Genomic DNA, 24,750 nt, shown 5'->3' with positions numbered 1-24,750 from the left:
TAATTTCTAAATTTTCTCCTGTGCAACTAATAAGTAGTCTGTGGGATGTACTTTAAGACAATGCAGACTCCTGGTTCTCATTAAATTTCTCCATAGATTTAGCATTCATTAATGTTTTAATCTGATCTAATCTTTACTGTAATGGCTGCAAAATGATGCCTGAGATACCTTTTTAAATTTAGTAGCACTGCAAGTTTTAAATTCCCCAACTTTTTACTTTATCTGGAGTGCCAGTAAACATTGTGTGTTGGCATGTTCATGTGTGCCACATTGATTGGGACAAGGGAGATGTTTACGTGACCTCCTTGGTTTTAAGGTGAATATTTAAAGTTGCTTTTTAGCCATTGAGATCTGGCTTGCTTTTGATAGATACTGGCTATAACTCACAGTTTAAAAAGCTTGCTTATTAATTACTCAATATTATACACTCTGCATTTGAAAAGGGTAAAATATTTTTACACTAATTATTTTAACCTCTTAGTTATATATTTTGAAAATTGCAATTGATAATAGAATTATTTTGTTCCCTACATAGTCATAACTGAATACTATAATGTAATATATCTTATTTTGGATCTAAAGTTGCTGATTTATTCTAATTGTTAAACAGACAAATTTTGAAATTATTCCCTAAGTGGTAAAAAGTATTGCCGTGATTTGAGCTCAGCCTAACATATCATAACAAAACAAAAGAATGTCTCTAAACATACTTCTTGAGAGGGACAACTATAAAGATTTGATGGAAGTAGAGGAATGACATTCCACTCCTGGAAGAGAATGACTTCCATTTTACTTTAAAAATTGACATTCATCGGTCTCAGAAGAGATTTTATTAGTCTAACAAAATAAGTTTTCCACATATCCAGCTTTCTTCTTTTTGACATTATACAGCATTGGATAAAATTTGTTGGCCTATTTTTATTATAAATGATAAACATGTGAATGACCACCTCTAGTGCTTTTTTGAATGTAGTTATCACTTCACCATGAGTAAGCACTCTTGAAATGTGGCTTTCTTTAGGTTTTATTGTTATCTGTCTTCTGATTACATCTATACTTGTTTGGCTTTACAAAGGTGTCAGTTTTCAACTTTTGAGCAGTGTCAAGAGTGGCTTAAGAGACTGAACAATGCAATCCGACCACCTGCTAAAATAGAAGATCTCTTCTCATTTGCATACCATGCTTGGTGCATGGAGGTCTATGCTAGTGAAAAAGAGCAACATGGAGACCTGTGCAGACCAGGTAGGCCTTTCTAAAATATGCAAATAGTGGTTTTATTGAACTGCTACTTGTACCCTTAACATGAAATGTGACTCCTAAGCATTTATGTATTCAATCAATATATATTTTATGCAGCGCTTAGCATGTGCCCATCATTCTTCTAAGCTCAATAGAACATGTTTCCTGCCTTTCAGAGGAAGGAAAGAACACAAGATTTGGCATTCCAGTCTACTGAGTTTGGAAACCAACTGTAGTAAGATCTGATGTGTGTACTGGAAGCCTAGTAGAAAGGAGCCATGAGTGTTATATACAGGTCTGGGAAGACTCATGTTGGTAGTGGCTTTTGAGTAGGCTTTGAAGGTCGAGTGAGAATTCATTGATTAGAGAATGGGGAAAAGAATGACAGACAGAGCAAATAGCATGAATAAAGGTATAAACGTGTGAAATTAGGCTACATAATAGTGGAGTACAAAAATGCTTCGAATTTTTGTACTCACTGTCTTCGAATTTCAGTTCATAGATTACCTACTGATTGTCACTCCTTTCATCCCAAGATGATAAAACAGGTATCCATAGAGGCCAGGTGACTTCCTTCAGGACAAACAGAGAAGCTGAGCCAGTACTGGAACACATACTTCCTGACTCCTCATTAAATATTCCTCCCATTTACTATCTTTCTCCCTCAGAAATGGCTTTGACTATAAGGTCATGTTGTTTTCTCCACATGTAGTTGTCTGTGAACTTTATGTTGCTATAAATAGAACTTTGCTGGTCCAACATGAAATCTTTAGTGTGTCCAGTTTGGGACCAAAGTCTTAAATTCCTAAGCAGTGAAGAGTTGTGAATTTTCTTCCAATAAAGTTTACTCTTGGGACTTTTTTCTTTAAACCTTAATTTTTAATCCTGAATCTTGAGTCTTAACAAGTCTGCCCTGGGTCATTTTAAACATTTGAAGCTAGTCTAGCTATGCTCACATCAGTTTGTTCCTGGCTCATTCACTGGTTGAAGTTTTTTGTTTACATTCTTGTTTAAATAAAATGTAACAAACACAAGCATCATTTTATATTTATTTATTTATTTATTTATTTATTTATTTATTTATTTATTTATTTAATTTAATTTTCAGCCGAGGATACATTTTTTTTCATTTATCTTCGGATAGAGTGGGGTGGGGGGTGGGGATCAACCTGAGAGAGAGACATCAACTGATTGCTTCCTGCACGACCCTGACCAGTGCTGGGGACTGAACTGCAACCAAGGTATGTGCCCTTTACTGGAATCGAACCCACGACTCTTAGTTCCGAGGGGCGATGCTTTAACCGCTGAGCCAAACTGGCTATAGCAAGCATCATCTTATTTTTAAAGATGTTTTGATATGTATTTTTGTTTGGCCCTTATGATCTCATCGAACAAGCAGGATAGGCTGATATCTCTGTTTTGGGAGCCAAAGATGAGACTCAGAAGTAATGCCTGTTGCCAAGTCCCACTGGTAGATAGTGACAGAGCTAGAACTTAAACCCAATTCACAGCTATTGAGAGCTGACTGTGTGGGGTGCTGTGGATACAGAGATGAAAAACAGAGGCCCCTGCCCTTGTGGAGCCTAAAGGAAAGCCTCAGGAATTTAGTCTTCCCACGAGCCTGGTCAGGCCAGTGGAGCCCAAAGTCATCGCAGGTGACCACGCCAACCTTGGAAGGTTATGAGAATGTGCTTTTAAACTCTCACTTCATTCCCTTATCCGTTGCATCTCTTTATTGAGATGCCATTATATCATTATATATATATATATATTTTTTCTTTGTTTCTGGTTCTTTGCAAGTTTTTGTTAAAGTTAAGTTTATACACAATGAAATGCACAAATCTTATGTGTACATTTGATTTCAGACTCCTAACTCCAAAGGCATTACCCTAGTTTTGGATTTAGTTGACAAGGCTTATTTTCTCCTAACCTAAAACTAAAAATTCCTCATCTTTTTAGATGATTCCTTGTTCCCTTGATAATTTTAGTTGTTTCTTTTGGATTTGAACCAACTTTAAGATATTCCTAAGATATGCTAGGTCAGAACTTCTCTCTAGTCTTTCAATTATGGATGGTTTTGTCCTGGGCTGGGATGACTTTGGTCCTCAGTTTCTTTCCTTCCTGGTATTATTTGGTGTTCTTTGACTACCAGGCCTTACAGATGTCCATAGTGTCCTCTGTCTTTTCATGGGTTTGTGATGGATACAGGCATTTGGTGGGTCAAGTGCTGATTTAGGAACTAGAAAAACTGATGTCAAATCCATACTCTACTATTTAATTCAAAATGGGTAAGCCATTTATCCTCTCTGTCCTTTAGGTTTTTTTGTTCTTCTAACTGGGACGTTCTTGTTCTTCCTGCCCAAGCTGATCTGGGTATCCTGAAGATCAAATCTGTTATGCCAGAGAGTTCAATCCAGGAAATGTTTGTGTACCATGCTTGTAAAAACATTTTTGAAATTATGAATATACAAGGGGATGCCATACTGTTGTTACTAATTGGTTGGAACTTACTCTCTAAGTAAAGGTTGTATTTGGTTTCTTCCCAGTATACACAGTTCACATGGAAGTTAACCTGTTACCACTCACATGGGATTGTATTGTACTTCAGTGACTTGGTTTGAATGAATGTGTATATATGGCTTTTTCCTTTTATATATTTTCACTGTGGAGTACAGAGGAAAAACTTGGTGTTAAGAATTACTGTGGTGGCATTTTTTTGTTTGTTTGTTTAATCCTCACCCGAGGACATTTTTACATTTTTTTGTTCAGATAGAGTGGGGGGGGGGGGGGAGAAACATCGACGTGAAAGGGACACATTGAGTGGCTGCCACCCGCATGACCAACCAGGGCCGGGGACAAACTGCAACCAAGGTATGTGCCCTTAGCGGGAACCGAACCCAGGTCTCTCTGGACCGCAGGCCGACGCTCTAACCGCTGAGCCAAACCGGCCAGGGCTAACTTTTTATGTTTTAATCCTCACCCGAGGACATACATATATATATATTTTTTGATATTTTGTTCAGATAGAGTGGGAGGGAGGGAGGGAGAGAGAGAAACATCGACATGAAAGGGACACGAGTGGCTGCCACCCACACGACCCAACCAGGGCCGGGGACAAACTGCAACTGAGGTACATGCCCTTAGCGGGAACTGAACCCAGGTCTCTCCAGACTGCAGGCCAGTGCTCTAACTGCTGAGCCAAACTGGCCAAGGCTGAAGTAACATTTTCTGTGCTTCCTACGCAGTATATATTCTTTATGTAGCTCAGAATTTCATGCTCTAGATGGTGGTTCTAAGCCCTTTGGTCAATGGTTTTATATAGTGAACCGCCAGTGGTGGTAGTTGGTGGTTATTTTATTTAATGATGATTATTTTGCCAGCCTTTTAGGATGTCTCTGTGCTTACACTAAGATAGCGATACTAATGTAAAGGACCATTAATTAACATACTTTACCTTTTGCAAAGACTTAGAGCTGTGTCACAGGATGGGAAAAGGTTTCTCATTAATTAATGAACTTGGAAGTTGCCATAGTTTTATAAAAAGCTTTCAGATTGGGATTGTAAGGGAAAGACTCCCTATCTAGTATTCTTTTAAAAAAATATTTTTATTGATTTTTAGAGAGAGAAACATTTATGAGAGAGAGAACCATCAATCAGCTGTCTCTTGCCTTCCTGCATACCCCCTGTGGGGGATTGATCCAACAACCCGAGCATGTGTTTATGCTCAGGATGACTCCCAACCAACTGAGCCACACTGGCCAGGGCACATCCAGTCCTTTTTTTTAAAATCCTCACCCAAGGATATTTTTTTCATTGATTTTTAAAGAGTGAAAGAGAGGGAGGGAGGGAGAGAGAAACATCGATTGGTTGCCTCTGACACACATCCTGACTGGAGATCAAACCTGCAACCCTTAGGTGTGTGGGCTAACACTCTAACCACTGAGCAACACTGGCCAGGGCCTGTCTAGTATGCTTTTTTAAGAAAAAAAAATTTTTTCTTTATTGATTTTAGAGAGAGAAGAAGGGAGAGGGAGAGAGAGAGAGAGAAACATCAATGACAGAGAACATCAGTTGGCCACCTCCTGCATGTCCCACACTGGGGATCAGGCTCACAACCTGGACATGTGCCCTGACCAGGAATTGAATTGGCAACCTCTTGGTGCATGGGTCGATGCTCAACCACTGAGCCACACCAGCTGGGCCAGTATTCTTTTTCTATTTTTATTTTGTTAATCTTCACCTGATTTACTTTTAGATAGAGTGGAAGGGAGGAAGGGCCAGGGATTGAATCTAAACCCAGGTAAGTGCCCTTGACCAGGAATTGAACAGGCAACTCTTTGGTTGGCAGCTGCCGCTCTAACCGCTGAGCAAAAATAGCCAGGGCTCGTTTAATATTCTTGATGGTCACTGTTTCTTGCTATTCGTAGACAGATGGCACCCCAATTCAGATAGCTTTTTTTCCTATTTGGAAGCCTACATTGCTTGTAAAACTTTTCCAAAATGGAGTAGATTCAGCTAATTATTTCTTTCTGCATCCCTGAACCTCTTTTTTTTTTATAGCTTTCCTTAAAGGAAACATATAATACCTAGTTTAGTTTAAGCTCAAGAAAAGCAATTTAAATGGGAAATAGTTTTATGGAATTGTCCTTCATTCAAGTAATTGCGATTTCCTATTTTGAAGCTTCTCTCCCAGGGAGAGCAAAGCTTTTATACTTTGATCATCAAAGTGGTCTGTTTGTGCTTTTATTATTGTGGTTTCCCCACCAGCCTTTATTTTACAACATGTAACACCATATATTAGAAGTACTGCTTAATGATTTTTTTTTGGTCTGTTTTTTTTATAAAATTACTGCCTTAGGACTCTTGAGTTTTAAAGGAAGAAAGTTATTTCAGATTTAATGACTTTTATGTTGGATTCATTTATGCCTTTGTTTCTCACTGTCTTAAGGAAGAGAAAGCCAAATTCGTTAGTGCAAATGTAGTAGACAGGTTACACATGTTTGGGTGGATATTCTTACAAATGCTCAGCACTTTACTTGGTAGTATGGTGTTTCCTAAAATTCCTGGGTACTGGCAGTTATAGTTCTATTTTCTCTTGTCTGAAATTCTGTAATCTATGTCTCTGAAAATAGAATTTTCTTATTTTATTTGGTGGCTTAAACTGATCTGAGCTGGCATGAAACTATATGCTGCTTTATCGCATTTAGTGTGAATTATCTACGAATTTCATTGTAGAGATACTAATGTTTGATTAAGTAGACCCTATTGAGTGTGTTAACTTAATATAATAATATATGTACCTTCTTAAAATTAAGAAAATTCTCAAGTTTTGAAATCTGGCCTAAAGGGTTTCTGATAAGGAGTCATAGATCTATATTACTGTTCTTGGTGAACTGTTGATGTTATTTCTTAGGTATACCATCGCTCTGAGTGTGGAAGTAGGTAAGCAGCCAGCATAGTGACAAGAACATGGGCTTTGGGATCAGAAAGACCTGCTATAATAATCTCTCTAAGTTTCAGTTTTGTCCTCTGTAAAATGAGCTTAGTAATAATAACTATCCTCAGAGTTGATAGTACTGATTAGATAACATACTTCTTGATTAAAATGAATTTCTTTATTCATTAATTCAGTCTTATCCTGGACAAGGATTTTAAAAAAAAACTAAAACCAGCCCTGGCCGGTTTTGCTCAGTGGTTAGAGTGTTGGCCTGCGGTCCAGAGAGACCTAGGTTCGGTTCCCGCTAAGGGCACGTACCTCGGTTGCAATTCATCCCCAGCCCTGATTGGGGTTGTGCAGGAGACAACTACTCGATGTGTCCTTCTCATGTCGATGTTTCTCTCTCTTTCTCCTTCCCACTCTATCTGAACAAAATATGGAAAAAATGTCCTCGGGTGAGGATAAAAAAAAACAAAAAAAACCAACCTAAAACTGAATGTATGTTATTTTATTTATACACTACCTACCCTCCCCCCTTAAAAAAATAACTGAGAAAGATAGCTATGCTTTTATTCCACCTGTTTTGCAAAGTGGTATTCATTTTTTTTTTTCTGCTGTCTGTCTTTGGCTCCTAGGGGAACACGTAACATCAAGGTTTAAAAACGAAGTGGAGCGGATGGGTTTTGATATGATCAATGCCTGGAGGATTTCCAACATCAATGAGAAGTACAAGTGAGTTGTATGGATCCCTGTGGACTTTGTTTTATAGCCAGTGCCTTTGCAGAAATTCCATTTCTCATGTGACAGAACATTTGAACTTACATTTTTTCTCTCAAATGGAGTTATATTTATTTATTAAATATAAATCCATAATCTTCTGAGTACTTCTTCAGCCTTCTGTTCCCATTGCTATCACTGAAGTGGAAAGTGATTCTTACTTTGTAGGATTCTGGAAATTTCCTTTCTTTCTCCTCCAGATCTCTCTTCCTCCTGGCACATGCATGTATAGATAATACTGTTTACCTATAGGCAGGTGTTTTCATTGTTCTCATCACCATTTGACATCACATTAGAGATAGGATTAGTGATCTCATACACAGTGATAAAATACTTAAGAGCTAATTTTTACGACTAATTTTACTCCACAGCCTATAAAGTAGACATAAATATATATATATATATTTTTTTTAATCCTCACCCGAGGATATTTTTCCATTTTTTGTACAGATAGAGTGGGAGGGAGAGAGAGAGAGAAACATCGACGTGAAGGGACACATCGAGTGGCTGCCACCCGCACGACCGACCAGGGCTGGGGACAAACTGCAACCGAAGTACGTGCCCTTAGCGGGAACCGAACCCGGGTCTCTCCGGACCGCAGGCCGACGCTCTAACCGCTGAGCCAAACTGGCCAGGGCATTGTTATTTAATATATGTATTAATATAAAACTAACTTCACAGCTATGATAATATTTAACCATGGTTTGGAGTGATGGCTGCAGACCAGAGTCATGTTTGATTCTGGTCAAGGGTACGTACTTTGGTTGTGGTTTGGTCCCTGGCCCTCATCGGGGTCATGTGGGAGGCCGACCAGTCGATGTGTCTCTCTCACATCGAAGTCTCTCTCTCTCCCTCCCTCCCTCCCACTCTATCTGAAGATAAATGGAAAAATATCCTCGAGTGAGGATTTAAAAAAAAAAATTTATGTAGCCATTATTAAATATTTTTCATAACCTATTTCCTTAACAGGATACATACTTTGGTGGGAGAGGATAGTTAACTTCTGTGTTTTTTGTGATCCATATTTCTCTAAAATAAGAAAATTGTCCAGGAAATTTAAATTAATATATCCTTCTCCTCTTAAGTTTTCCTGTAGCAGTTGGAGGCATTAATCATACTGTCGTCTTTCGAGCTGCCTCAAATTATGATAGCAGTTTTCCTGGAATATTTTTGGCTAGCCATTAGAACATTTCATTTTTTTATAGGAACACTACAGCTAATTACTGTACACAGCTCTTAACATGGACAATGGCCAAGAGGTTAAGAACCCGGGGTGTTGTGAAGAATTGGGAACTATAGATCTGTCATACTTATCACACCTCAGTGATGAGTCAAAGCAGAGCATGGAGGTGGAGACTGGAGAGAGCCTGAGGCTGCTACAGGCTTTGCTTATGTGTAACCCACCTTTCCTGTACTGGAAACTGCTTATCTATAACTGAGAACTGCTACTTGCTGAAGAGCTGACTACTAGGTGGTGTTATATGTATAGGACAAGGAATATGATAATCAGAAAATAGTGTGAGCCCTGGCTGGTCTGGCTCAGTGATTGGAGTGTCGGCCTGTGGACCAGAGAGTTCCGGATTCGGTTCCCGTCAGGGTCACGTACCAAAAAACAAGTAAATAAATAAGGAACCATTAAAAAAAAAAAAAAGTAGTGCGAAATAAAAACTGAATTAAGCTGAGCTTTTTGAGAAAGAAAATTGTTCAAAACCCATAGGTTTTCCAAAATTCCTATTTTATATGGGTTTTAAAAATTAACTTCATGTCTGTGAATCTACTGTTTCACTTCAAAATTAGTCTTCAGGCAATTGAAAAGTTTATTCTACTATAAAAATATACTTTTAAATTGAAAACAAGATAAAATGAATAAGACTCATGGTAAGAGTATTAACTATGATTGCTGTGTCTTAGGTTGTTATTTTTAGGAGTTTGTGGGTAGGTGTGAGGAACTTTATAGAGATACTTTTGGTCATAGACATTTTCCTGGTTCAGTGGCTTTTATTTTTTTATTAAAATTTTTTTTCTTTATTGATTTTAGAGAGAGAGGAAGAGAGAGGGAGAGAAACATCTATGAGAGAGAATATTGATTGGCTGCCTCCTGCATGCCTCGCGCTGGGGATTTGGACCACAACCTGAGCATGTGCCCTGACTGAGAATCAAACTGGTAACCTCTTGGTGCATGAGTCAATGCTCAACCATTGAGCCACACCGGCCAGGCTGGTTCAGTGGCTTTTAAATTCCTAATACTTGATCTTCTGGAAACAGAATAGGAAAGAGACATTTAGGGCAGAATGATCGAACTCCCCCCGGCCCCCATTTCCTAAGCCACTTTGTGTCTTTTCTGTCTCTTCCCATCATGCATAGGCTAGTTTAGGGCAGGGTGGTGATGGTGGTGGTGATGTAGATGTAGGTGGTGGAGGAGGAAGAGGAGTAGGTGTATTTTAGGATTTGGATTAAAGGTCTTAATTACATTCACTGTAGAAAGGAATATGGGTTACTCATAGAGAGATGGCAGATTGTCCTGTAAATAAAAAACCTGTCAGAAATATGCTTCCTAGGGCACCAGCTTGACTAACATGCGGCTACTAGCATCTTCACAAATGAAAACAGAGTTTTTCCCCCTGAATGTAGTTTGTTATGAAGTATATTTTATAGAAATTACGATTAATAGCTTATTCACATTACTGATTGGTTAAGTAGGACTATGATTATATATACAGATAGATTAACCTGTGGTACTATTTCTGCATACCTTTTGCTGCATCTGTTACCTATAATTAGGATATCCTGTTTGGTTCCTTCACATCAAAGAATACATTAGTAATCTTATGAGGTCTCTGGAAACTTGAAATTGTGGGCTTTTATCCTTTGACAAAAGCTGCCTGAAAGACTGAGAGCCTGGTAGAGGTAACATAGACTTTCTCTTCTGCAGTTGGACTGGGCACTTGTATAGTGAGAAATGACCTGTGTGTCTGTTACAACAGAGTTGCAATGGAGTGGCTATCTCTCAACTCCCGTTTTTTTCACTGATAGTTAAGACTGGCAGATTCCCAAAAGGCAGCATCAAGTGGAACAATCTAAGATAGTATCACTAGAGAGAGAGAGTGTCTCAGTCAGTCAGTCAGTCTCTCTCTTTCTCTCCCCCCCACCCCTTTTCTCCCTCTCTCCCTCTCACTCCCCCTCTCTCTCCTCTTTCTTTCCCTTTCCTTCTCTTCCCCCTCAACCCTCTATCTCTCCCCTTCTCTCTCCCCCCCCTTTCCCTCTCTCCAGCCCATTCTGCTGAGCAGGCCAAGATTCAAGTAATGCTCCTCACTGCCTTTAAACTGGCTCTGGGGTAGTTTGATTAACATCCTTATATTGACTCACCTAGTGTCTCTCCCTCTTTCTCTCCTTTTCTGTTAGGCTATGTGGTAGCTATCCACAGGAGCTTATAGTGCCTGCCTGGATCACTGACAAAGAACTAGAAAGTGTAGCAAGCTTCAGGTCCTGGAAGCGCATCCCTGCCGTCATCTACAGGTAAGCAAGCCTAGCCTGGCCCAGCTTGGTCTGATGTCTACTGCCCACTGCAAGTGGTCTGCTGCCTTTGATGCTGCCAACCTGGGAAGGGAGGAGAGGGCTCAGGAAATTTTCTAGTCAATTCTGTGCTTCCTTACTGCTAAAGCTGCTCTTGCCATCACACACCGATAATTATTGTGTCCAGAACACTAGCTGATTGATGATAACAGTGACACTGTTCAAAAAAATGTAATAGAAAAATGGCTGGTCTTGCTACTTTAAGATCCTTCTGACATTCTGTGAGAAGATAATGTGCTTGCTGCATTTAACTTCAGATGTTGGCCCTGGCCGGTTTGGCTCAGCGGTTAGAGCGTCGGCCTGCGGTCCAGAGAGACCCGGGTTCGGTTCCCACTAAGGGCATGTACCTCGGTTGCAGTTTTTCCCCGGCTCTGGTTGGTCGTGCGGGTGGCAGCCACTCGATGTGTCCCTTTCACGTCGATGTTTCTCTCTCTCTCTCTCTTCCTCTCTCTCCCTCCCACTCTATCTGTACAAAAAAATGGAAAAATGTCCTCGGGTGAGGATAAAAAAAAAAAAACAAACAAAAAAAAAAACAAACAAAAAAAAAACACTTCAGATGTTGGCCTTTGGATCAAGAGAGATGAGTCCTAGAATGTTACAATTGGGATTATAGAGTTACTGTGGCACCTCAGTAAGTTCCTTAACTAACCTCAGCCTGTTTTTAATTAGTAAAATAGGAATAATGTTCTTATAGGTATGCTATGGCATCTGAATGAATTTATAAATAATTATTTTTATAATAATTTATAAAAAATTTCTAAGTAGTATTTGGAGCAGGTTGTATTCCTAATGGTTGCTTTTATAATTCAGTGACTATCTCAGTTTTCACATAATCATGTTAAAATTTTAAGAAGTCACCCTGGCCGGTTTGGCTCAGCGGTTAGAGCATCGGCCTGCGGTCCCGAGAGACCTGGGTTTGGTTCCTGCTAAGGGCATGTACCTCGGTTGCAGTTTGTCCCTGGCCCTGGTTGGCAGCCACTTGATGTTTCCCTTTCACGTCGATGTTTCTCTCTCTCTCTCTCTCTCTCTCTCTCCCTTCCTCTCCCTCTCCCTCTCCCTCTCTCTCCCTCCCACTCTACCTGAACAAAAAATAGAAAGGTGTCCTCAGGTGAGGATAAAAAAAAAAAATTTAAGAAGTCATTACCCCTTTTTAAAAAAATATGTTTTTATTGATTTTTTTTTTTTTTTTTTAGAGAGAGTGGAATGGGGAGAGAGATAGAAACAGTGATGTGAGAGAGAAGCAGTGATTGGCTGCCTCCTTGTAAGACCCCTACTGGGGATTGAGCCTGCAACTCGGGCATTTGCCCTGATCTGGGAATCGAACTGGCAACCTCTTGGTGCATTGTTCGATGCTCAACCACTGAGCCACACCGGCTGGGCTCAGTCTCAATTTCATCACTGTTGTTTTCAGACACCCCTAGAAAAGTAGGTCACCACATTTACCTATCACTCAAGTGGTCAGGATGACACTAGAATAGAGAGCAGGCCCTGGCTGGTTTGGCTCAGCGGTTAGAGGGTCGGCCCGCAGACCCGAGAGTGCCGGGTTCGGTTCCTGCTAAGGGCACAAACCTTGGTAGCAGTTTGTCCCTGGCCCAGGTTGGGGTTGTGTGGGTGGCAGCCAGTCAATGTGTCTCTCTCACATTTATGTTTCTCTTTCTCTCCCCCCCCCCCCCTCCTGCTCTATCTGAAGATAAATGCAAAAAAATGTCCTCAGTGAAGATTTAAAAAAAAAAAAAGAGCAGCGAAAGCTGAAAGGGTTTATGAACCTCATCAGTAATCGGCCTTGCTCAAGTGGGGAAAGCAGCCAGCTGCTGTTCTGTGGCCAACAGCTGTGTTAGATCAGCAACCCTGGCATTTATGTGGTTTTCTGATTTTGAAGGAGACTCATTTTCAAAGTAAGGGGCTTTAGGTGAATTCTCCCTGTTTGTAGAGAAGCCTAAAAGTGCAGGTTAAAGAAAAACTTCTTAGAATAAGTATGGAAAACTTTTTTCCCCTTCTAAAATTTATTTTAGAGGGCGTGAGCCAAGGGGTTTTTCTTTCCCAACCATTTCTGGAGACCATAAAATATAAATGAAAATTTTTTATTTGCAATTTCTCAGAGAAAACCTGCTCTCAGAAGATTACAAATGAAAGTTCTTTGTGTAGTTTGCATAAAATCAGATAGGCTTATAGGAACTGGCCTGTTTTCAGAACATGTGTCTTGTATCTCTGAGATCCAGACTGGGTTGTTAGATTGAGGTAGTTGAAGAATGTTTTAGGATACTCTAGCACTCTTTGCCAGCCTGGGTGGCAGGTTGCTCCTGAATCCAACATGCATTTATTCAATTTAATTGTCTGTAGACTGCAGTCTGATTACTGAGGTCACTAGCAGCAGTTACTTGACAGCACCTCATCAGACAGCATCTGACTAGTGTTTTCTCCTACTGTGATGAGAAAGTGCTTAATTGGATTTATCATTGAAGACAGAGATTGCTGTAACACAGCAAGATGTTGTGAAGGGCGCCCCTCTGTAGTGCAATTCACAGCTCCCCTCTTCATGCATTGGGTAATTATTAGAAAGTTCTAGTCATTTTGGAAGCTTGCCTAACACCAATTTAGGGATTATGGTTCTCTTTGTTAAAATGATAGAAATGCTCTTTAGTGATTTTTAGCTTTAATGTTTTAGTTCTTTTTCATGCATCTAAAACATTTCAGAAAACTGCCAACTGCAGTTGCTCAGTTGCAGTTTAATTACTATCATGCCATAGCCCTTAATGGATGAGGACTGCCATCTACTGTTCCTCCTGGGTACTGCTGGGAAGCATTGCAGAGGAAGATGTTCACGAAAGTCCCTGCCAATCAGCTCATTGGTTACCCAGCACCTATTATTATCATATGCTAGTAGGCATTTTAAGAATCAGTAAGGTTTATTTTATTTATTTATTTATTTATTTTTAAAATCTTTATTGTTGGATGTAAAATGTATTACAGATGTTCCACATTTTTCCCCCATTGACCCCCTCCTTCCCACTCTCACCCCCCTCCCACCTTTTCCCACACTATTGTCTGTGTCCCTTGGTTATGCATATAAGTTCTTTGGTTTATTTCTTCCCACCCCTCAACCCTTTCCCTTTGAGATTTGTCAGTCTAGCAATGAATTTGTACTTCTTAATCTCTTTACCTTTTTCACCCATTCCCCTAACCCCCCTCCCAACTGGCAACCAACAAAATGTTCTCTGTATCTATGAGAATGTTTCTGTTATACCTGTTCATTTTGTTTGTAGATTCCATTGTCGATAGGTATGTATTCATTGCCATTTTGTTTGTTCATATATTTTATCTTTTTCTTCAAAAAGACCCTTCATCATTTCATATAATAACGGTTTGGTGGTGATGAACTCCTTTAACTTTTTCTTGTCTGGGAAACACTTTATATGGCCATCGATTCTAAATGACAGCTTTGCAGGACAGAGTAATCTCGGTTGTAGGTTCTTGCTTTTCATCACTCTGAATATTTCTTGCCACTCCCTTCTGGCCTGCAAAGTTTCTTTTGAGAAATCAGCTTGACAGCCTTATGGGAACTCCCTTGTAGGTAACTAGCTGCCTTTCTCTTGCTGCTTTTAAGATTCTCTTTGTCTTGAACCTTTGGCATTTTGATGATGATGTGTCTTGGTGTGGGCCTCTTGGGGTTCATCTTGTTTGGGACTCTCTGTGCTTCCTGGAATTGTATGTCTGTTTCCTTCAAGTTAGGAAAGTTTTCTGCCATTTTTGTTTCAAACAGGTGTTCAATTTCTTGTTGTCTCTCTTCTCCTTCTGGCACCCCCAAGATGCGAATGTTGGCACGCTTGAAGTTGTCCCAGAGGCTCCTTACACTATCCTCATTTTTTTTGGATTCTTTTTTCTTTTTGCTGTTCTGATTGGGCGTTTTTTGCTTCCTTATATTCCAAATCGATGGTTTGCTTCTTGGATTTACGTACTCTACTATTGAATCTGTGTAAATTATTCTTTATTTCAGTTAATGCCTCCTTCATTTCTGACTGCTTCTTTTTTATGCTCTTGAGGCCCTCACTAAGTTCGCTGAGGTTCTCACTAAGTTCATTGAGCATCCTTATAAGCAGTGTTTTGAAATCAACATCATTAGGTTGCTTATCTCCATTTCGCTTAGTTGTTTTCCTGGAGTTTTTTTCTGTTCTTTGGGACCTGTTTGTCTCTTCATTTTGGCTGCCTCCCTGTGTTTGTTTCTATGTATTACTTAAAGAGAGGTATGGGGCTAGCTGAGACCAGATGCTGCTTGTTTGAAAGAATTTGGGAAAACCTGAAGCAGGATCCAAGACAGGCCAATCCTATGGTTAAGCAAGTGGCAACAGCTTGGGTGGGCCTGAAAGTTGGTGGGGCGGGACTCAGGGAGTCACCAGGGTGGGGCTACCAGTGTGACCCAGGTTGCTGGAGTCCCAGATATGGCGGCTGTTTGCAGCCCCAGGGAAGGGCTCACCAAAGGAACAAAAGCCTCTTACAGCACGTTTGTCCTGGAGAAAGCCCCCTCTCCAGCCCCTGCTCCGGTGCCAAACAGCTCAGTTCTTCCCTGTATGTCTCTGGTGCCCCTCGAGCTGCCTCCCCTCCAAGCTTAGAGGGAGTGAGTCCAATAAGTCCGTGGGTGGGCCCTTTAAGGAGCTGCCTGGGGCTCCAGCCACTTTAGCTTTTCTGAGCCTCAGTTCCCGCTGTTTTTCCAGCCAGAGGTTATGGGGACTTCTCTTTCTGGCACTGGAACCCTGAGCGGGGTGCCTGGTGTTAAACGGAGACCCCTCAGTTCTCAGAGAGGACCTTCCCAGCTGAGGTATCCTCCTGATTTTTATCTGCCACACATGGGTGTGGGACCAGGCCGTTGCACCTCCGCCCCTTTTAGCAGTCTGGATGTGGCTGCTGCTTTAATTCCGTAGTTGTAGGACTTCCATTCAGCTTGATTTCAGGCGGTTTTGAATGATGGTTGTTCTGTAGTTTAGTTGTAACTTTGATGTGATTGTGGGATGACGCGATACCACATTTACCCATGCCGCCATCTTGACCGGAAGTCCAGGCTGGGTTTTAATAGAATCTTAAAGTAGACTATGAATATTATTTCTGGTCTTACTTCTTAAAAAAGTATCTATGAGAGTATGGCTTATTGAGGTTTGTGCTGTTCCTTTCTTTCTGAGAGCTTAAAGAAGGGTAACTGGCTCATTGAGCTATTTGCCTCTAATAAGAGCAGTTTGTGACTCAGGAAATCTCAGGAGATTTTGTCAAGTAGTTCACTGTGGGCCAGGTAAGGGTTTCAGTCCCAAAGGTGGAATCTAGTTTTGAAATTAATCTCCAAGCCAGCCAGTTGTTGAGGTGGGCCCTCAAAAATCAATGAGGAAACACATTTTTTGCTTCAGCATCTATTCAGGTACAGTATAAAAAGGAGAGAATAATGCTTCATTATTGATTAGCTGGATTAGTGTAGTATTTGTAGATTATTTTTTACCTGACTTTCAAAAAAATAAATTTAAAGGTACAGACATTTGCTTTATGAATATTGATTTGTTTTCTCTAAGAATATATATTTATTATTTTGTTGGTAACTCTACAAAGATCTCTAAAATGGTACAGTAATTGAGAAAAGCCTAGATAGCATTTGTTGCTATATAAGATTTCTGCCCTGAGAGGATTTGAAGCTAATCCATTTACCTATAGTCAGGCTATGAATTAAGGCATTTAAAATCCATGACCTCACGTTTCGTATGAGCACAGAGCATCTATCTGAATGGGGCCTCTGGGACGATACAGTTGTTGTGTTTTGTTCCTTGCACAGGCACCAGAGCAATGGAGCTGTCATTGCCCGCTGTGGACAACCAGAGGTCAGCTGGTGGGGCTGGCGAAATGCTGATGATGAGCACCTGGTGCAGTCAGTAGCCAAAGCTTGTGCTTCCGACTCCAGATCAAGTGGCAGCAAGCTGTCAACTAGAAACAGTTCTCGAGACTTTCCCAATGCAGGAGACCTTTCTGATGTAGAGTTTGGTAAGGTGCTCCCTGGATCCCTAGCTGCAGTTTTTATATTATATTGAGAACCTTTCTTAAAATGGCCCTTTAATAGTAAAGAGAGAACAAAGCTTCAATTGAGGGGATTGTTTGAGCAGTCATAGATCTTGGCAGTGAACTAGAAGACCCCTTGTTTCAGACTTGGTTTAAGAAGACTAGAGTGTTTTTTGTCTTTCTTGCCGTAGTGACAAGAATGGAGTATATATGTGATAGGGGACCTACAGTATCTCTAGACCATGGGAGAAAATTTCACCAGGCTTCATTAAAGGACCACCATTGTAGAAATGAGGTATAGGAGATTGTAGGCAAAATAGAAACAAAGAGAAAAGTCTAGGTATCAAGAGGTCTGGTTAGGGATTTCACTTAATTTTTTTTTGGTACTATAATATGTGTCCGCGGTTCTTATTTTGCACAATTCTAGAAGAGACAGGTTCATGTATTTTTTTCTCCCTGATGTTCTTAGATTCTTCTCTGTCAAATGCTTCAGGAGCAGAGGGTTTAACCATCCAACCTCAGAAGCTTTTGATCTTGGATGCACGTTCCTATGCCGCAGCTGTTGCGAACCGAGCCAAAGGAGGAGGCTGTGAATGCCCAGGTGAGGTGTACAATGCTTAGTCGCCCAACATTCTTTCCTTGTGAGTCCAGCCTGTGCCCAACTGGGTCTTAGTTCTTAATAAATGAATGGCAAGCTATGTTCCTCAACCTATCTTGAGAGAGCCAGAGTATTTTGGATTCTTAACACTATTCTCTTGTCAGGGGTAAAATGGAGGCGGTGCAGTGAAACGAAATAATCCTCCTTTCCTGTGCCAATCTTTAGGTGATAAGGAAAGTCAGTTCTCTCCCATAATAAGGTCTGTTCATACTTGGAAGCTGCTGCTGTAGTGGCTCAATTTCTTAGCCTTCTAAGAGCTTTTTGTTGCCTTTGACAAGTGGGTATGTTCATCACTGGTCTCATGGCTTCTACTTAGAAAACCTGTCATGGAAATTGAAGCAGTAAATACAAAACTCTAGCAAAGCTCCTGTCTCCTAACTTATGACATGCCTACCGTTTGAATGCTGGTTTTCTCCAAAGGAGGACCCCTTTGGTGCCAGTCGTGTGCCGATGGAACAGGTAGAGGACACCAAGCTCCTTATTCAGATGTGATCTAGGCTGGAAATTAAAAGCAGTGGTACCAAGGTGAAATTTGAGTGCATGAAATGCATTGTTCTGCCAGGTTTTTTTTAAAAGATTCCAGAGCTACACATTAGCTGAGACTAAAGAAGTAAACTGGGGTGAGATGGAAATATATAGATCTTTTATTATCTTTTTTTTTTTTTTTTTTTAAGTAACAGCTTCTATTTTGTCAGTATTTGCACAAATCTAACCTTTGTTTTTGCAAAAACAGGTAAAATTCAAGCACTGTATTTTTCCTCATAATAAAGGACTGAGCTAATATAGGCAACAAACCACCGCAGTTTCATTAGCAGCTGCAATGGGTTTGTTTATAGCCATTTTGCTGCTTTTAAATTTGGCCATGTGGGCTTTACATTTAATGTATTTGGTAGGTGGGGGGTGTTTTACCTAAGTTTGGGTGCTTTTAAAGATTCACAATAAAATGATAGGTTTTCCCTAAAAAAATAAACAAATAAATAAATAAGTTTAACGTGTTTGTGTTCTGCTTATTGTTTTTCTCTCCAGAATATTACCCAAACTGTGAAGTTGTGTTTATGGGGATGGCAAATATTCATTCAATTCGGAGGAGTTTTCAGTCTCTGCGTTTGCTGTGCACACAGATGCCAGATCCGGGAAAGTAAGACCTTGGCCTTGGCTTTAATTTTACATTGCCTTTTTAAAAAAAATGAGTTCAGAGGTTCCTTCTATTTCTTGGTAAACTTCAGTTTTACTGTCAATCTCTGTGGGTATTTTTTCTGTGTTAGGAGCATGGCAACATAAACGAGGAGCTTGGATTAAAATGCAGCCCTTTGAAAGATTTAAAAATGTGCAGCACATAACAAACCTCAGCCCTCAGAATGGAAACATTGCTTTCTTTTTCCTGGAACCTCTTCCTTCTCTTCTACACTGTGTTTGGCCAAAAGTAATTTAATTCTTTGGTTTCTGACATCCTATAGTGACACTTATCTGCTATGAACTAGGATGTTTTACCAGTCAAAATTTATTCATCATGTTCTAAAAAGGGTTAAACTTTTAAAATTATTAATTTTTTATTCCTCACCCGAGGATACATTTCTATTTATCATCAGACAGTATGGGAGGGAGGGATGGAGAGAGAGAAGGAACATTGGCATGGTAGAGCCACATCATCTGGTTGCCTCCTGCACGACCAGACCAGGGCTGGGGACGAACTGCAACCTAGGTACGTGTCCTTGACCAGAATCGAACCCATGACTCATTGGTCCATTGGCTGATGCTCTAACTGCTGAGCCAAACCATCTAGGGCTTATTTATTTTTTAACTTATCTTTATTATTGAATATATTACAGATGTCCTCCCACCCCCCTCTTGCCTTCCCCACACTATTGTCTTTGTCCATTGGTTATGCATATATGCATAGAAGTTCTTTGGTTTATCTCATCCTGCTCTACCTTCCCCCATCCCTTTGAAGTTCATCAGTCTAACAACCAATTTGTACTTCTTAATTCCTTCATCTTTTTCACCCATCCCCCAAACCCCTCCCATCTGGCAAGCAACAAAAAGTTCTCTGTATCTATCCGTCTGTTCTGTTATGCTTGTTCATTTTGTTTGTAGATTCAATTGTTGATAGATATGTATTAATTGCCATTTTATTGTTCATATTTTTGTTCTTCAAGAAAACCCTTCAACATTTCATATAATACTGGTTTGGTGATGATGAACTCCTTTAGCTTTTTCTTGTCTGAGAAACTTTACATGTCCATCAATTATAAGTGATGGCTTTGCAGGATAGAGTTAATCTTGGTTGTAGGTCGTTGCTTTTCATCACCTTGAATATCTCTCGCCATTCTTTTCTGGCCTGCAAAGTTTCTTTTGAGAAATCAGTTGGCAGTCTTATGGGAGCTCCTTCGTAGGTAATGAACTGCTTTTTTCTTGCTGCTTTTAAGATTCTCTTTGTCTTGAACCTTTGGCATTTTGATGATGATGTGTCTTGGTGTGGACCTCTTTGGGTTCCTCTTGTTTGGGACTCTGTGCTTCCTGGACTTGTATGTCTGTTTCCTTCACCAAGTTAGGGAAGTTTTCTGTTACTATATTTTCAAATAGGTTTTCGATTTCTTGTTCTCTCTTCTCCTTCTGGCATCCCCAAGATGTGAATGCTGGCACGCTTGAAGTTGTCCCAGAGGCTCCTTACACTATCCTCATTTTTTTGGATTCTTTTTTTCTTTTTGCTGTTCTAAATGGGTGTTTTTTGCTTCCTTATATTCCAAATCGATGGTTTGCTTTTTGGCTTTACCTACTCTACTATTGAGTCCCTGTAAATTATTTTTTATTTCAGTTAGTGCATCCTTCATTTCTGACTGGTCCTTTTTTATGTTGTTGATGTTCTCACTATGTTCCTTGGAGTTCTCCTTGAGTTTCTTGAAGTTCTCACTAAGTTCCTTGAGAATCTTTATAACCAGTGTTTTGAACAGTGCATCTTATTGCTTATCTCCATTTTGTTTAGTTCTTTTGCTGGAGTTTTGTTCTTTTTTTTCATTTGGGACATGTTTTTTTGTCTTCTCATTTTGGATGCTTCCCTGTGATGGTTTCTGTGTATTAGGTAGAGTTGCTATGTCTCCTAGGCTTCGTAGAGTGGCCTATTGTTGTAGGTGTCCTGTAGGATTCAGTGGCACAGCCTCCCTGATCACCCTCAAAGGTACATCCCTTGTATGGATTGTACACCCTTGAGTCTTGATTGCTGCTAGCACGTCAGTGGGAGGGATTTACTCAGGCTGATCAGCCGCAAGGACTAACTATGTCCATTGACCACTGGCCTCTGGCTACCTTGGAGAATCAGCTGTGCAGGGGCTCACCACACAGAGGAAGACTTACTTCAGCAGGGTTCTGGTACCCACTGAGTCCACTAATTGAGTGTATCACTTGTGGAGGTGGTTGGGTGGTAGTGCTTCAATGGGGTCTGAAGCTGTCCACTGGGTGTGCTGGCTCTGGGGCAAGGTCAGCCACTGCCTGTGTTCTATCCAGGGCCACCCAGCATAAGCTGCAAAGTGATCTGCAGATGGCTGCTTCTTGTGCTGGGCTTGGAGGTGCCCAGGCAAAGCCAAGTTGTGAATCAAGGCTGGCTGCTTCTAGTGCCAGGCCTGGGGCCACTTAATGAAAGGTATGAGGCTGGCTGAGACCAGACACTGCTTGTTTGAGAGATTTTAGGAAAATCTGTAGCAGGATCCCAAACAGGCCAATCCTATGGTAAAGCCATTGGAAACAGCTTGGGTGGGCCTGAAAGTTGGGTGGGAGGGCCTCAGGGAATCACCAGGGCGGGGCAAACTGTGTGAACCAGGTTGGAGTCCCAGATATGGCGCCAGCTGGCCCTGTAGGGAAGGGCTCACCATAGGAACAAAGGCCTCCACCAGCATATCTGTTTGGGAGAAAGCTGCCCCTTCAGCTCTCACCCCGATGCCGGACAACTCAGTTCTTCACTGTATGTCTCTGGTCCCTTTCAAGTTGCTACCCCCACACTGGAGCCTGGAGGGAGTGAGTCTAAGTGTGAGGGCCCTCTAAGAGGGATTGTTTGGAGCTCCAGCAGCCTCAGCCTTCCTCAGCCTCAGTTCCCACTGGTTTTTATAGCCAGAAGTGATGGGGACTTGTCTTTCTGGCACTAGAACCCTGAGCTGGGGGCCTGGTGTGGGACAGGGACCCCTTGCTCCTCAGAGAGGACCTTCACAGCTGAGGTATCCTCCTGATTTTTATCTGCCACATGTGGGTGTGGGACCAGCCCATCTGTACCTCCTCCCCTCCTACCGGACTCAATATTGCTTCTTCTTTAATTCTGTAGTTGTAGGACTTCCATTCAGCTCGATTCCAGGCAGGTCTGAATGATGGTTGTTCTGTAGTTTAGTTGTAATTTTGATGTGGTTGTGGGAGGAGGCGAGTACCATGTTTACCTACGCCGCCATCTTGACCCGAAGTCCCGGGTTAAACTCTTTTTAAACTTACCTTTAGGTCAGTTCCTTTTACATATGCTTCTGATTTCTGAATAACCCTCTCTCGTTTACTAAGAACATTACCATGATTTTTATTGCTTGTTAAAAATGAATGGCTAGCATTTGCAGTGGGGAAGGTAAAATAACACCCCTTCCTCCCAAGGGAACTGTTTGAATACAAGATAAATTAGGAGGACTGCTCTGTAAAATAGATATGGACATGAATATTTAAATGCCCCTGCTTTACATTTTAGGAAGCCAGAAATTGTGCCAAAGAAGATCTAATTTCTCTTTTCTGGTATTTGTGCTGGAGCCCATAGCTGTTTCCTTGGGTTCTAGTCAGTAGATCTCATGATCACATCAAGTTTTGCAGCATTCTTTATTTGGTTTATTAAATCAAATAACTACCTGAAGCACTTGTGCTAACTCCTGGTAGCAAATGATTAAATTCATCACAGTTGCAGTCAGCCCAGAGGGTGAAGCACTTGTCCTTGGGGAAAAGCCTGACTGAAGTAATGAGCTTGCTGTTCTGCTTTGAGGGTTAGCATCTTGCACTTGCTGTACATTTACAGAGCCCAGCTAGTAGCACTCTCTCCTTAAAGGTGGGATGTGGGCCCAGCCGGTGTGGCTCAGTGGATTGAGTGTCATCCCATGGACTGAGAGGTTCGGGTTAGATTCCTGGTCAGGGCACATGCCCGGGTTGTGGGCCTGATCCCCAGTGGGGGACATGCAGGAGGCGGCCATTTGATGTTCTCTCTCATCAATGTTTCTGTCCCTCTCTCTCCCTCTCAGTTCCTTTCTCTCTCAAATTAGTAAAAGGGGAAAAATACTGAACACTCAAAAATAAATAAAAATAAAAAATTAATGAAAACATATTTTAAAGGTGGGGCGTGGAAATGAGGACTCTGAAGATCTGCCAGTAATTGTCTGTATGACTTTGGTTAAGTGGCTCAATCTGTGGAAATCGGTTTTCCTGTCTATAAAATGAAAGGGATAGAATCAACACTCCCTGATCTCTAATCTTCCATATATAAAAATTTTTTAAGCTTTTAAAAAAAATCCTCATCCGAGGATCTTTTTTTCATTGATTTTAGAGAGAGGAAAGGAGAGAGAGACATGTCAATGTGAGAGAGAAACATGGATCAGTTGCCTCCTGTATGTGCCCTTACAGGGAATTGAATCTGTAATTTAGGTATATACCCTGACTAGGAATCAAACCCACAATCCTTTATTTTTAAAAATATGTTTATATTGAATTTTTAGAGAGAGCGAGGAAGGGAGAAAGAGATAGAAACATTGATCAGCTGCCTCCTGCACACCCCCTACTGAGGATCGAGCCTGCAACCCGGGGAGTGCCCTGACTGGAATCGAACCCAGACCTCTCAGTTCATGGGACGATGCTCAATCCACTGAACCATACTGGCTGGGCCAAAGCTGCAGCCTTTTGGTGTATGGAATGATGCTCCAACTAACTGGGCTACCTGGCCAGGGCAAGCTCTTTTTTAAACTCAGTCAGAAAGATGTAATTAGTGTTAGCCTGGTCCAAATGAATGTCTGGGGTGATTTTATTAAAGAAGAGGTAATACCCTGGCCAGTTTGGCTCAACAGTTAGAGTGTCACCTGAGAACCGAAGGGTCTCGGGTTCAATTTCAGTCAAGGGCACATGCCTAGGTTGCTGTTTTGATCTCTGGCCCCCGACTGAGGGTTGTGCGGGAAGCAGCCTATCTATGTGTTTGTCTGTCTGTGCGTCTTTGCCGCCCCCTTCTCCCCCCTCCCCCCGGAAAAATATCCTTTGGTGAGGAGTAAGCCAAAAAAAAAATAAAAAGGAGATAACGTTTTGTTTTTTAAATTAAATTTTTTTTTTCAGCTAGTTTTTACATTCAGTATTGTATTTGTTTCAGGTGTACAGCACAGTGGTTACAATACTTTACAAATTGTTCCCCCCAACTTTTCTAGTATTCACCTGGCACCATACATAATTATTACAATATTATTGACTATATTTCCTATGCTGTACTTTACATCCCCGTGACTTTTTTTGTAGAGGAAGGGAGAGGGGGAGAGAGAAACATCAATGTGAGAGAGAAACAGCAGTTGGCTGCCTCCTGCACACCCCCCACTGGGTATTGAGCCCAAAACCCAGGCATGTGCCCTGACCAGGAATTGAACCAGGGACCTTTCAGTCACACCGGCCAGGCCCCCAAGACTATTTTGTAACTACCAATTTGTACAGCCGGCCCTCGTTTATCACAGTTAATCAGTTCCAGACTCTACTGCGATAAATGAATTGCCGCAAAGTAGGATTCTTTATTTATATACAGTCATCCCTCGCCACTTCGCCACTCTGTTGAAGCTGTGCACGTCAAAGCTCAAAGTGGTGAGGGACAACTATACTTTTTAATCCCTTCACCTTTTTCATTCAGTCCCCCAACCCCCCTCCGGCTTTGTCTGTCTTTTGGCTGCAAGTCATAAAATTGTACTAAAACCTCCCTTGAGGGAAAAAGGAAGCTGTGGCAGTGGTGGGACCAGTTGTAAACAAACCTCTTAACACTCGTTTGTGGCTGTGGAGGGCTAGGGCACAG

General features: G+C 41.1%; 1 protein-coding gene and 1 long non-coding RNA gene across 28 annotated transcripts in view; one reads left to right on the top strand and one right to left on the bottom strand.

Annotated features, from left to right (window-relative positions):
* The window catches only part of MTMR3 (myotubularin related protein 3), a 160,979-nt gene that overhangs the window by 118,643 nt on the left and 17,586 nt on the right, over nt 1-24,750 (top strand). For 15 of the 20 annotated variants that reach the window (XM_036276202.1, XM_036276201.1, XM_036276204.1 and 12 more), the window contains 7 exons: nt 1,076-1,242; nt 1,776-1,787; nt 7,312-7,408; nt 10,856-10,969; nt 16,833-17,038; nt 17,523-17,654; nt 18,738-18,849. In XM_036276202.1, coding sequence (XP_036132095.1) covers nt 1,076-1,242; nt 1,776-1,787; nt 7,312-7,408; nt 10,856-10,969; nt 16,833-17,038; nt 17,523-17,654; nt 18,738-18,849 — 840 coding nt within the window. The remainder of the gene's footprint in view (nt 1-1,075; nt 1,243-1,775; nt 1,788-7,311; nt 7,409-10,855; nt 10,970-16,832; nt 17,039-17,522; nt 17,655-18,737; nt 18,850-24,750) is intronic. The other 5 variants (XM_036276208.1, XM_036276205.1, XM_036276212.1 and 2 more) reach the window with 2 other exon arrangements.
* Nucleotides 7,560-24,750, bottom strand: part of LOC118639770 — a 69,095-nt gene continuing 51,904 nt past the window's right edge. For 7 of the 8 annotated variants that reach the window (XR_004961288.1, XR_004961285.1, XR_004961287.1 and 4 more), the window contains one exon: nt 18,106-18,209. This is a non-coding gene — a long non-coding RNA (uncharacterized LOC118639770). Of the gene's footprint in view, nt 7,667-18,105; nt 18,210-24,750 lie in introns of those variants that run through there. The other variant, XR_004961284.1, reaches the window with a different exon arrangement.

This window comes from Molossus molossus, unplaced genomic scaffold (assembly GCF_014108415.1).
Source record: "Molossus molossus isolate mMolMol1 unplaced genomic scaffold, mMolMol1.p scaffold_m16_p_22, whole genome shotgun sequence".
NCBI classification, from domain to species: Eukaryota; Metazoa; Chordata; class Mammalia; order Chiroptera; family Molossidae; genus Molossus; species Molossus molossus.
Note: the sequence above shows the minus strand (reverse complement) of the source record. Positions and strands in the feature narration are given on the sequence as shown.